Source organism: Athene cunicularia, assembly GCF_003259725.1.
Source record: "Athene cunicularia isolate RWA chromosome Z unlocalized genomic scaffold, athCun1 chrZ_part2, whole genome shotgun sequence".
Classification (NCBI taxonomy): domain Eukaryota; kingdom Metazoa; phylum Chordata; class Aves; order Strigiformes; family Strigidae; genus Athene; species Athene cunicularia.
Window position 1 is genome coordinate 16,792,823 of NW_020799143.1, and position 14,571 is coordinate 16,807,393.

The window sequence follows — 14,571 nt, forward strand, 5'->3', positions numbered from 1 at the left end:
TTCCATAAGAATGTTTATAGTCCAAAACTTAAAGCAAAGTCTACAAAATACTTCCTAGAAGTTATGTATATTTAAGCTGACTCTAGCAGTAGTCTAGATATTTAACAAAGGAATAAATGGCATAGATATAAATGACATAACAGAATGAAATGAGTCTTTAATTTTTCAAGAAGTAAAACACATTTTAAACCTGTTGGAATAGACTTTGGCCAAAAAGTCAGTGTCCACTTCAAACTTGGGACACTGACTTTTTAAAGACCTAAACCCCAGCCCCGTTTCTCACAGAAGTGAGCAGAACAGAAGCAGAAAAATGGCTTTAAGAACATTACTGTGCTTTTATTACTATTTCCTCCCAGTTTTGCTGTGCTTAACTTACAGCTTAATCTTCAAAGGAACATAAAATCTAATACATTGGAAAAGATGTGAGGACAAAAACCTCAAAATTTCCTATCACCTTCAACTAACTTTAAGGCTACAATTGTAACGGGAAAAATGCTCTCATACCTTAGCAAGACAAGCACGAAGTTGTACATGTGGAACCGTAACAGTAAGTACCTAGTTTTCTACAATTTCTGTATTTCTCCACATCCTTAAATTATTAAGGAATTGATTCTCAACTACTTTTGACTTTTATTCTTAATTCCAGTTCTGTCAGAGAGAAATTTAGACTGGTTTGGGTTTTTTTGTTCTTTTATTTTGACAAAGAGGGACAGAGTAGATGTGTAGCTGCTGGGTCTTAAAGGCCTGTCCATCTACTGCTTGAGCACTCCAGTAATCTAGGACACTTAGCAATTCTCACTTCCATTGCACCTCTCTACAAAAATTCATGTATATTGTTAAGACATTTTTCATCAATGTTTGTACAACAGACAGCCCATTTAGTTATGTGGAAGGCACTCAGCAGATAAAGGCAGATAACTGCAAATAATCCCAGGCTCACTACACCACTCTTTTAACAAAAGTTTTTAAGGTTCAAAAAATATCTCAACTGGAATGTAATTATTCCCAATTTGCAGAGACTGAGGCACGGAGGGGCTAAGTACTTCAACTGATGAGGAAAACTGTGCAGAAACTTCTTCCAAGTTCAGACTGGTTGTATTTAGAGAGAAGGAAAGCTTAAGGATGTCATTTTTCAAACCTGTAAATAAGCATGTCCCTTTAAATTGATTTTTTTTTCTTGAAGTGAACACAAATATATGGAAGGATGCTCTTAATACTGGTATCCTAACACTGGCTTATGACAGACTCCCAGACACCTTCTTCAGAAAATGGGGGAACCATACCACAGGATAAAGCAAACATAAAAAAAAAAAAAAAATTACAAAGTCTAGAAAACTACAGAATCATATTAGTGCTTCCAAATGTGAATAAGAAGCACTGCATACTATTCTCAGAAATGAAAGGCAGATGTTCAAATACAACCACAAAGTGAAAGCCCATCTTAATGCTTAGGAAACATGAGCAGATGAAAATACAGGTTAAGAGCTAAAGGCCCCTGATACAGTGGCCTTCAAAATTAAGATTACATAAATTAGTATTCTCTTCAAGGCAGCAGTATGTGCCTTCCTAACCAAAGACAGCAAAGTTCTGGTGAATTCATTATTGTTTTTGAACAGGAATCACAAGGAATTCAGCAAGATTCAATGGTCACCAAGGAAGTGCAAAGGCTCAAAAAAAAGCAGACACCCAAACACCTAAAGTAAAATAGGTGCCCTCCAAAGTAAGGGACTGATTCATAAAATTCTACTACAGTAAACAAAGTAATTTTGGTACTAGTTTTTGCTAGAACAAGCATTTTTCCACTCACTTTTCTCAATAGAATTATACTGTTCTACAGTATAATTTCTTACAATTACTTACTTACAGCATAATTACAAACATAAATGAAAAAAGCTCAGGAAAAACATAATGCTGGCTTTATATGGAAGTATAAAAATTGTAATATAAAGGAATAACTAGATGTATACTAAAAAAACATTCATATATGTGTAACTGATATGAGCAATACTGATGCATAAATACTCAACTATAATTACGGAAGTTTACAGTTTAGGGGATTTTTCTGACACAAAAGCTACCACAATTTTTATCATTTGTGCACTATGTCATCTGGAGTTCACACGTACCTAAATATTTGTATATAAACACTCGTTAACTGACCAAAAAAAAAAAAAAAAAAAAAAAAGAGATAATGCAGTGATATGGCATTTTAAACCATGTTGATACTGACAGTATTGATGTGTTTGAGTAGTCAAAGCTAGAGACCAGCAGAAAATAGAACATTTCTTGTATTAACTGATTTGGGAGAGATATAAACAAATGTGAAAATTTATTACACAATCCTAACTGGATATATACCACACAGAAGTTCATGATTTTCAGACTTTTAAAAGAGCTTAAAGCAAGAAGAAACAGCATAAAATCCTTAAAGAAAAGGTCAAATCACAGAACTGTCTAGGTTGGAAAAGACCTTGAAAATCATCCAGTCCAAACATCAACCTAACACTAACAGTTCCCAACTACACCACATCCCTCAGTGCTTTTGTCAACCCTACCCTTAAACACCTCCAGGGATGGGGACTCCACCACTGCCCTGAGCAGCCCATTCCAATGCCCAACAACCCTTTCTGCAAAGAAATACTTCCTAATATCCAGTCTAAAACTTCCCTGGCGCAACTTGAGGCCATTACCTCTTGTTCTATCACTTTATTACTCAGTTAAAGAGACTCATCCCCAGCTCTCTGCAACCTCCTTTCAGGGAGCTGTAGAGGGCGATGAGGTCTCCCCTCAGCCTCCTCTTCTCCAGACTAAACACCCCCAGTTCCCTCAGCCGCTCCCCGTACGACCTGTGCTCCAGACCCTGCACCAGCTTCGCTGCCCTTCTCTGGACACGCTCGAGTCATTCAATGTCCTTTTTGTAGTGAGGGGCCCAAAACTGAACACAGGAATTGAGGTGCTGCCTCCCAGTGCCGAGGACAGGGGTCAGATCCCTTCCCTGTCCCTGCTGGCCACACTACTTGTGATGCACTGTATCTCCACTGTCAGGTAAAATCTCCACTATCAGGTAAAAAGCTGCTGTACCAGTCATTTCAAGACTGTTAGATGACTCTAGAGTATTATAATACCATCTGCTGATACATCCTGAAAGCATTTGGAGACTGAATCAGGTACAAAATTAACAAGTTCAGCTGTTGTTGAGTCATGGTGTCAACATGCTAGATTTGAAATGGTTACTTGTTCTTGGTGTGGGTTAAAGTATTAATTATGGTTAGTAACTCACTGTGATGTGTGTTCATCTAGTATCAAACTGTTATCTGTGGCATTCCTAACAGTTGTAGACAGTGCAGGCACCCAGAAAGAAGCAGCAACTGATCTCCAAGAAAAATTACTATCTCAGTGGAAGAAAAATTTGCCAATTTCTAGACACAGGTAGAAACTATTTACTGTCAAGTGGCTATATGAGAATTCAGAATACAGAAATAATATCCATTAGGGAAAAATTTCCCCGAACCAGTCTAGACACATAAACTGTCAAAAGGAGAAGCACACCTGGTAGCCAAGACAGTTAGAGAGGTAGTACTACAATACTGCAAGCAACAGGTGTTCTCATTAAGAGCAGACACTTCTTAATCGAGGTTATACTAGCATAACTTGGAGAGATGTAAATTACAAACATACATCAAAATAACATTCTGTTATAAAACCATAGAAATGAAATCTCCCTCTCCCTACCTGTACTTTCTAACATAAAAAGACAGATTCCTGTAAGATGTATTTCCCTTATCTCACCTTCTCCACAAAACAGAGAAAAAGTAAGGAGGGGAAGAATATTGTTTTGTAAATCAAGCATCAAAATTCAGAAGCCGGCCTCCCATCTTTCCAGTAGGTGGCACCATTATACCATGTAATCACTGAGCAGCATTCACAATACACAGCAGTGGTGAGGTACATTATTATTGCAGGGGTTTTCTGACTAAGCAAATCCTAGATTGCTTGTAATTCATTTATTTCATAAACTGCCTCTTGATTTTGCTGATTGTACTAAACATTTTTCTGCAATACCCTAGGTCTATTTTTTTAATGATATTAATTTTCTGAAGTGCTTAGCTAAAGTCTGAGTTTGACAGGGTTAAAAATTAAATAAACATATGCTAGTTTATTGTAGCATAAGAATATGATTCTTATTAATGAAATAATAAATCAAATTAACTCATAATACTTTAATGTTTGCAAATACTTCAAAACTGATCAGTTTTTAGATAGTAGTGACCTTATCAGACATTAGTGAAGATGCACTTTCCAAAATACATGCAAAGTTAATCTTTGTCCCTTTGACTCAGTGATCTTTAAAATCAAAGTTTCATCATTAATAGTAACATACATTTTCTTCTGACTAAATACAATTTCCATAATCAGTAGGGTTTTTTGCTAAATAAGCCTAAGTGCATACTCAATGCAATCTCTAGCAGGTAAACAAACAAGATTAATAACCTAAGAGAGGGAGTATGACAGCACATTACCTTTCAAAATAGTTTTGTCTTGTTTATAAGAGACTTCAAACGTTCAGATATTTTCCTCCTCAGTATTTCCAATGAGAATTGAAATATATTTATTTAAAGATGAGAACGGAAATAATATATTTAAAGATTTACTATACATACTTATAACAATGTAACAAACTATCACCTCTTCAATATCTGGCAACTTCTTGGGTTTATTCTGTTTTTCTCGATGGAAGGTATTTTACTTCCTAGGTTCACACATGACAGATATAAAATTGCCTAAGTATAATTAGATCCTTGATTTTTTCTTTTTTCCCCCTAAAGAAAGTAATCTACCATAAAATTTCAAAACAGGAAAGAACACATACTTAGGCATTCTTGCATCTGTAACAACCATAGCCCTGCTAAATTCCACTTTTACATCCAAGGGCTGCAAGATGTGTTGAGATGAATATTTCAGCTTTCGAGCCTCTTGCCAGTTCTCATCTAGAAGAGCAAAGAAAACCTATGCTTTAAGCACTGAAAGAGATTCCTTCTCATTATGCACATCACAGAATTATATGTTGCTAAAAATTCAGGTGACACAATTCCTTTTACAGCTCTATCAATACACATATATAAGAGCTGGACTTCAGACATGCAAGACCTCTTAATTCCTACCATTTACATCTAAGCAGCTATCCCATCCATGCTGCAGACTTCTAAGGGCCCAATTCTTAACATGCTTCGTACTGGGAGTTTAGGCTCTGCTCTCCCTCTTCTCAGGAACCAGACAATTAAGAATTAAATGCTTAAGAGTTCTTTGGTTCTGACTCCTTCTATACTGTCAGTTCCCAAACTACTAGTAAACGTTTCCTTCAGTAAGGGATCTGATCCTTTCTTTACTCTCACAAAATGATCAAACTTACAACTATTTGTAGATTCTTCTTTAAATTTGAGGGAAGCAAGGAAAAGGCACTGAAGGAAAACATTATAAATAAATTAATTACACTCATATTTATTGTGCAGCAAATCAAAAGAGACATCTTCAAGAAGAAGGGATTTATAACAAGTTTATTTAGCAAAAGCTAATGTTGGAATCTAAAGCCTAAAGGTATGTTTTGGAAATCTGTATCATGTTCATAGGACTGAGTTTAGAACATGAGGTCAAAAAAGTATGTTCCAAAGATTCACCACTGCTTCAGTTAAAATGTAAAAGGCACATCAACCATTGAAATCTTTTTACTCATATAGAGAAAGATTACTTTCATGAATACTTACCATGTTTGCTGTACAGTAACTGTATACTGCTGAGCTGGATATCAAAGCTGTCATAAGCTCTTGACATTATATCTTCAATAGTGCTTTGTCCCACTTTGAGTTCTGATAAATCAGAACGACTTTTGCTTTTCATCTTAGAAATAGTTACAAAAAAAACCATAAATCAATTTCAAAAATATTCAAAGCACTAATTCTACAAATACTTGATCCTACTACAACAAAATATTAAAGTCCTCTTTATAAGGGCACAGACTCTTACAAATATCACAGCAGAGATATCTAGAATTTGTAGCCTGTATCAAAACAAAAAATGAAGAGTCAACTCTTACTACTTCTTCAAGGAAAGAGACAAAATAAAAAGTTAATTAAAATATATGAAATTTTATACAACATAGTTTTTATGGAATAGTTTCCTTTAATCAGTGACTCATACCCCGAAGTATAAAGTCTCAAACCCTTCGTAATCAGTGGAATAACTGCTGAATAAATTATAATGAATAAAAATATTACTGCATTAATCACCTCAGAAACATGAAATCTATTTTTGAATCCTGTTGAATTTAGTTGTGGCATTATCCTGTTACATATTAGTCAAACAGAGTAAAAGGGAAAAGGGAATTTGGACTGTTCATCATCAGTGTTTAGTGTCTTTCATTAATTTCAGTCAATATCCCTTTGACTCAGCTTTGGGATGCCTAACCTTCTTTGGTATTTCACACTTGTATGTGCACTCTCTGCTATTCATCTCTGATGAAATGTGGCTGTCCTCACCCTTAAATCTCTAATAATTTTGGATCCATCTCTGGTTTTGTCAGACCTAGATAATATTCAAGATAAGGTTCATAACCATGAAACAGGTTTAAATACTAGTGTTTAAGACACCATTTCTTCTTCCAGTGCTAATGAAATATAACTACTTTTACATTAAAAGTAACTTGCAGATTGAAAATTCAGAATTATCAAATTAATATTGCCTATGCTATCCTAATTAAGTCCATTTATGTATCTGCATTGAGATAAAGTTTAAATTTATATGCTATTTTCTTCCTGGGGGCTTGACCTTATCCAGTACATAACTGAGGAAAAGAGACTATTTGTTTTGTATTAAACATACTAATTCAGTGAATGAACTACATCTCACTTAAGCAAGAGTCAAAGTGAGTATAAAATTATTAATCAAATCCTGAGAGGCATCTGATTTTTCTCTTTTGGTATTGGCCAATTCCTTCATTTTGCTTTCTAATCTATTAAAGGGCGGGAACCAATCCAAGAGTTACATGCATTATCCATTTCAGAAAAAAAATTCTCACAGACACATTTACTGGAGTCTTAATGTTGAAATGTATTCTTCTACCTATTATTCTGAGAGTAATTTACTTTGGGTGGAGTAGAAGACATGAGTTGTTTTATTTCTCCTCTTCATTATATCTATGAGGCTGTCTCAAGCACCCAACCAATAGACAAATTGATTACTGACCCGTACAAAGTGCCTACAAATGACCAGCATTCAGAAGAGCTGGTAAAATTATTAGTCACCAAAATAAGTGATCTGGTTGTAAATCCAAATTATTTTTAGCATCTACACAGCAATGTTTTTCTACTAATTGCACTTTCTGAAGCACCCGATACATTCTTTTCCAACAAGGCCAAGTGCAAGGTCCTGCATATTTAGATCGGGGCAACCCCCTGGATCAATACAGGCTGCGGAATGAAGAGACTAAGAGCAGCCCTGTGGAGAAGGTCTTGGGAGTACTGGTGGATGAAAACCTGGACATGAGTCAACGATATGTACTTGCAGCCCAGAGCACCAATTGTATCGTGTGCTGCACCAAGGTAAGTACGGTCAGCAGGCCAAGGGAGGTGATTCTCCCCCTATTCTCTGCTCTGGTGAGACCCCACCATCCAGCTCTGGAGTCCTCAGCACAGGAAACACATGAACCTGCTCAAGAAGGTCCAGAGGAGGGATACAAAAATTATAGGAGGGCTGGAACACCTTTCCCGTGAAGAAAGGCTGAGAGAGTTGTGGTTGTTCTGCCTGGAGAAAAAAAGGCTCCAGGGTGACCTTACTGCAGCCTTTCAATACATAAAGGGAGCTTCTAAAAAAAGATAGAGACTTTTTAGCAGGGCCTGTTGCAATAGCGCAACGGGTAATGGTTTTAAACTTACAGAGAGTAGATTTAGACTAGATATAAGGAAGGAATTTTTTACAATGAGAGTGGTGAAACACTGCAACACATTGTCCAACAAGGTTTAATATGCCCCCCCTCCCTGGAAGTGTTCAAGGTCACATGGGACAGGGCTCTGAGCAACCTGATCTAGTTGAACATTTCCCTGCTCACTGCAGGGAAATTGGACTAGATGATTTTTAAAGATCCCTTCCAACCCAAGCTATTCTATGATTCTAACTAAAAATCATATACTCAGAAAGTCATCCTGTGAGAGAGACAGAAAACTCATCTCACTAGCAAGATTTTAAGCTTCAAAATAATTTCTTATTAAAAGAGCAGATAAAGGCAAGTTAAACAGATTGGAAGCGGCAGAATCATTCTTACCCAGAGTACAAGTAAAAAAATATATTAAATTGCCTGTATACATGTAAGATTATTTGTCTTGAAAGAACACAAGTTCACCAAGGAGTAAGATTACCGATAATATGTAGAAACAGTCTCCTCTTTACAGTGCTAAATTATAATTTTCAATACATCGTTAAACTACTTTTTTGACTTTTCCCTTGCATGAAGTATCTCAAACATATCTCCAATTTTATCTGTTATTTTATAAATTGCCAGTGTTTACTTTTATCATTTTAAAGTAAACTGAATGACCAAAAATATAACTGATAACAAGAATAATAGTAATATTAAAAATAAGAAGACCACTTAATCATCTAAGTAAAAGGTTTATTATTTTATATTCTAAGCTAAGAAAATTGTTTGACATTTTTCACGTAACAGTTCAAAGCATCAACACTGGTTTCAATCTAGGGGAGGATTTTTGGTTGAAAGAACCTACTGAGAAGCATTTAGTAATTTCTGCCTTGACTGGAAAGCAGTTTAAAATTAATACCTAATACACAAACTGCAAGAGGAACTTTTACTTAACTAGTACCGCAAAATATAAATTAAGAAACTGTAAGTCAATAAAAGTCAAACAATAATTTTCAGTAAGTTACTTCATTAGGTAAATACACACCTTAAGACTACCAAGATCCAGAAGTAATAAATTTGACGTACGGTCGTAGAATCCTTTTTGTGGAACAATGATGTATGAAGCCATGAGGTTAATTTTGAGGTCAAGAACTTTCTGGGTTTCAATAACATACAACAAACCTGAAAAATAATATAATTAGTAAATATAAACAAAGTAATCCATACAAAAGCTATGAAATGAAAAGAAGCTATAAAAAGAAATTCAAGTCTAACTTTTAGCTGTCAATGCTAGATAACCTAGTTTAAATGCAGGTACAGGTGGTCTTCAGATTTCTTCTGAACCAATAATTATAGGCAGTCTTTAAAGAAGCATCAAGCAGATGAAACTACAATAGCAAACAATGCTAATGGACAAGTAGAAACAGCAACACTACACATGGAAATCCAAGTTTCATACTGAGCAGAGGTGAAATGAGAACTGGAATGTGTATTGCAACCTGGCAATTGCCGAGTTAACCCACTGTGCTCTGTAGACTCAGAAGCTTAATTGTTCTAGATGTTCTTATTGGGGGTATCCAACTGCACTGGTCAAACTGTTAGTGTTGTGAAATACTGAAGTTTACACTGATTCTGCTGACCAGCATCTCCATCTTAAGATGTTGAAGACCAGCAAATATAAGGCCTTACAAAAATTCTGTTTAAAAATCATGCAATTAGTTGGGAATTTCAGACTGTCAGAACATTTGAGATCAAATTCTGGTTTTCTGCTCATTTGAAGAGGAATGAATGGTCTTGCTTCAAATTAGCACTAAAGACTGCCTTAAGATGAATCCACAACTCATTAAATATTTACCAGGTGCAACAAACTGATGATCCCAGAATTAAAGATGATAAATTATGAAGATGACAACATGACCCTGCAGCACACTCACATTGGTAAAAAAGCAATTAAAACTGTTCAAACATTATCAAAGGTTGTCCTGTCACAGGAGAGCTAGATAATGAAGAACTGGATGGAACATTTCAGAATTTGTAAGAAAAAAAAATCATTAGAATTAATAAGAAGATTAAGATATTTCAGTTTTCAATGCTAAACTGTATTTCAATGATGTAAAATGTCCAAGCAAATACTTTCTTTCCCCTTCATCTGGGAAGAGAATGTAGTTGAATCCATAAATTGAACTCCAGGAAACTAAGCTTTTGGAATGTCCTTAAGTGGTGCTGAAAATCATAACTATTTTGGTGCAGCACATTCCTTCACTTCTGGAGTTCAGTTCCCCAATATTTTCCAGCTGTCTTCTACCACTTGAAAGAAGTGTTAAGAACTCTTTCTTGAGAAGGACTGCAAGTCTGAATATATTAATTATATTGATATAAGTCCATTTAATTCTACCTCTGAGATTCATACAGTCCCCTGCAAAAGAATATCATGCAGATCAAATCTTCCCCTGGTAATTTTCTAAGTCTCAGCCAAGATTTTACAAGCAATGCACAGCAAATTCTTAGGACTTTCCATCAAGCTTCTCATTTGTGAGTGGAACAAGTTTTTTGATTATTATGGGCAACTTTTAGAAATCTTGTGAAGGTAAGAGCCATTGGATATACCTCTAAAGTAATACCATGCTTAAATTATAATAGACACATAGCGTGATTTCGTATTTCCACAAAAAAAAAAATCATGATCAAAACCAGAGTATTCAGTGGCAATGAACAGAAAAAACAAGCATACTGAACCTAAGCAAATTTTTATGAAATTAATCTCAGGAATGAACTGTGGTATCAGTATCTCCAGCATTACTGAATAAGTTTCTGATAGAAAAGACAAGCATGTTGATCCACCTAACTTTGGTTAATCTGACATTAGTTCTTGATTAAACAAGTCAGTCAAAGAACTAATGAACAGAAATGTAAATGATGCCTGATTTTATTCCTGATATTCCTGATAAAAGCAATAGATTAAATACACATTATGCTTGAGTTTTCTGTAACTTCTTTTACTTATTATCAATGAATACTCAGATTTTTCAAATGTACAATTTAAACATTAATAGGTTACAAGTTTAAATGAGGTTTTTAAAAATTAATTTATTTTTCTTTTTTTTCCCTTTTAAAAAGAATTTATGTATGAAATTCCCTGTTAGCATCCCCTCCCATCCACAGTCAGAGACAGGACACTGCACTGGACAGACCTCTGATCTAAGAAAGCCTCAGACATCCTTAAAGGAACAAGTTAATTCTTGTTCTACGTACTATCTAAGGATACTCCACACCACAGAATGTCATGCTCAGTACATAAACTTGAGGGAGTTATCTGGGAGGAGCAGATCACTCCTTAGGCATCAGTCAGCAGGTGGTGAGCAACTGCACAGTGAATCACTTGTTTTTTCTTGTGTTTTATTTCCCTCTCTTTCTATTTCTCTTCATTACTATTATTATTATTATTCTATGTTATTGTTATTTTATTTTAATTATTAAACTATTCTGGTCTCAACCCACGAGTTTTACTTTTTTTCCCAATACTCCTCCTGATCCCACTGAGATGGGGGAAGAGTGAGTGAGCAGCTGTGTGGTGCTCACTGGCTGGGGTTAAACCATGACAACCTAAAACAAGTGCTTTGTCGTAAGATGGAAGTATTCAACATGTTTAGGTGTTGTATTAGAAAGATATGACTTGGATACATGCATCTCTATATGGAAAGATATTTTCATACTGCTAGAATCTAAAATGTGTCTGAGTGTGCAATCAAAAGTGCATGCAGTACTCGCCTGTTGATGTTTTTTCACGAAACTCTTCAAGCTTCATCAGAGTTGCTGATGTCAATTGCTCTAAATGTACATCTTTCGGAGGCCTGAAGAAATCCACTAAGCTATTTATTGTCACCTGTTAAAATAAAGCAAAAATAATACATGGCAAATTGACTAGTAAGTTTTTTCAAGATTCATAACTTACTCAAATATTTACTTACCGCATCATAAACTATTTCCAGTGGCTGTGATTCTATTCTAAGCCTCTGATCTGCTTTCTCATCCAAAGGATTAGTCTCAAACATTATGCTTAAGAGTGAGGTACTCTTGTCCGAATACACTGTTCGAGAAGATAGGAGACAGGGTGTACACTTGTCTCGGGACATGCCTGTAACTTCAAGTGAGGTAATTTTTGTTTCAAATCTGTGAACAAAAGTAAACAGTATGTTCAGATGTAATAATGCTCATATGGCTAGGTAATCTTAGATGGTAAGAGTGTAAGGAAAGTCCTGAAAACCCCAACCCATAACCAAACCAGATAATAAACCCCGTAACAAATCTCTACCCCAATTATAAATAGCTTAGTCTAAGGATGTAACACATATATCCATGTGTTAACTGGTTTCCATTTCATTACCTTTTGTGCCTACCTGCCACCCCTGAGTAAACAAGAAAGGGGGTCCAAGTTATTCACCTCATACACTTTTCATGAGGACAGGTGTCAGGGGAGGGAAGAGACATGCAAATGGGAGTTCTGTAGTATGAGCTCAGGAATTAGATGGCACAGTTTATACTGGGGAAGACTGCACAGTTCCAGTGCAGAGAAATAGAAGAAACACCAGAAGAAGAGCACAAGATTAATAGCCTCATTACTCTGAGGACAGCTCTAACAACTAACAGCTCTCAGCTGAAGATCTTTACCTCCCAACACTCAAAGGAAAGTGTTTCACTGTAAAAAATATAACACTTTCTTCCCTTTTTCTCAGTATGGTAGCATTATTACAAGCCATTTAGATGCAGAGGTGAACAAACAGAAAAGCTGCAAGCAAAACTTTCTAAAAATTATGCCTAAAAATCAGTAAAATCAACAATATCTTAATATCATACATAGATTATACTAATATATTGCAAAGTAGAGGGGACAAGGTTTAAAACAGGAAAATTACTCTCCTCTAGAGTTTTCAAGTCATTACATTTCAAATGAAAATATTTCACATTGCTGCTTTTCATCTACTTTGACAGCACGAAAACAAGACAAAATCATCAGTTACAGCTTTCTTCTGCAAATCTAAAAGATCAACTGAAAACCCAAGAACTTTTCAGGCATGTTAAGTGCATACACACAAGCAGTTATGAGGTTCCTTGCTCAGATTAAGTTTCAAAATGAGTAACAGTCACTTTTCAAAGCAAAAAACTTATTAGTAATTAGATTACTTGTATGTAATGATAATAAACTAAGAAAAGGAAGAAAAAAACTGTATCAGTACAAAAACTTCTGAAGATTGTGAGAACTTAATTACAGAAACAGTATCCATTCACTTTGTCCATCAGTTGCAGGATGATTCTACTTCCAAACTGCTCAAGAGATGATAACGAAAAATGGAAGTTAAACATTGTGACAGAGCCTTAAAATGCCTATCAGATGTCATCAACATTTCATGAGGACCAAAAACAATTTGAGAGAGAAAGTTCACCTTATTGCTTGTGCCCCTGGTCGCTGGGTAAATACTGTACTCAAGCCAGCTAATGCAAATTCTACCAGTTCAGGAGTTTGCTTGTTTTCTCTTATTGATATAGACATGCTTAATAACTTCACAGAGAACTTCATGGCTTCATACTAGGTATGTAGGAAAAGCAACAACAGTGGATTAAAAAAATACATTAATATACAATTCAGTACAATTTATGAAGAGATGAAAACCACAAATATCAATTTGATATTACTTTTCTAGTGCTATAAATAGGTTATATCATAGCTGGTTTAAAAATAATTCCCGAATAGTTACTACTAAGAGGTAAGGTTAGAGTAAGAGTAGACTGTGATTACAAACATGTCTTTGATGTCTCTACGCCACACTTTGAGATAAAAGGCCTCTAACATAGAGCTGGAAGGCAGTCCATTGTACCATACATGGCATCTCACATAAAAATGATTTACCAGACTATTTCTGAATGGTTCAAAAATGTTGCTCTTCCCTACAGTCCTTCAATCTTTCCTTATATACTCACCTACTTTATGTAATCTATTACCATTTGTGTTTAAGATACTAGTGAATCACTTACTGCACTTGCTTTAAAAGTTTCTGAATATTTTAAGAGGATATAAAGCACTTCATAACTTAAACAATACATTACTTACATGATTTTATTCTAGCTTAAGTGAGCAAAATGTCATTCTGAACTTTTTCAGAATATTCAAAGTAAGCTCTATAACCACTCTCCTGAAACTACGTCTAAGGATGTTCTGTTCTGCACAAAGTCAGCATGCAGTAACTTCATTAAAAAGTGTCAGAACAATAATCAAATATAGAGACAGAACTTTGAGTAATTTAAAAAGTGATTTCCTATCATCTTTGCATTTTTATTACTACATAAAGCTACCAACTGTTTGGTACCATAGCTGGTTATGACTTACTGATTTTGGAAGGGTTGGATCCACAGCTGTTTCACTATATCCAATTGCTGCATATAGTTTAGCCTTCTCTTCCCGTGTCATCAGCTCTTCAAGACCTGTCACATTGCAAGAGGTCAGTTAAACTCAATATAGGTATCTGAAAGGTGCAAATATTGTTATACACTTTCCAGTGCTTGGTAGTTCTATAATGCACAGTTGATCAACATTGTCCTGAATTACTAAAAGCAAAAACCCTGAGGTTTAAAGCAAAGTCCTAAAACATGCTTTAAAATGCTTTTTT

The 14,571-nt window shown here is 35.3% G+C and overlaps 1 protein-coding gene across 1 annotated transcript in view; it reads right to left on the reverse strand.

Moving 5' to 3' along the window:
- VPS13A (vacuolar protein sorting 13 homolog A) overlaps positions 1–14,571 on the reverse strand; it is a 110,162-nt gene that overhangs the window by 75,748 nt on the left and 19,843 nt on the right. Inside the window, exons 16-22 of the mRNA XM_026866046.1 lie at positions 14,292–14,386; positions 13,351–13,493; positions 11,878–12,079; positions 11,678–11,792; positions 8,955–9,091; positions 5,763–5,895; positions 4,871–4,988 (exon numbers count right to left, since the gene is read on the reverse strand). Coding sequence (XP_026721847.1) covers positions 4,871–4,988; positions 5,763–5,895; positions 8,955–9,091; positions 11,678–11,792; positions 11,878–12,079; positions 13,351–13,493; positions 14,292–14,386 — 943 coding nt within the window. The remainder of the gene's footprint in view (positions 1–4,870; positions 4,989–5,762; positions 5,896–8,954; positions 9,092–11,677; positions 11,793–11,877; positions 12,080–13,350; positions 13,494–14,291; positions 14,387–14,571) is intronic.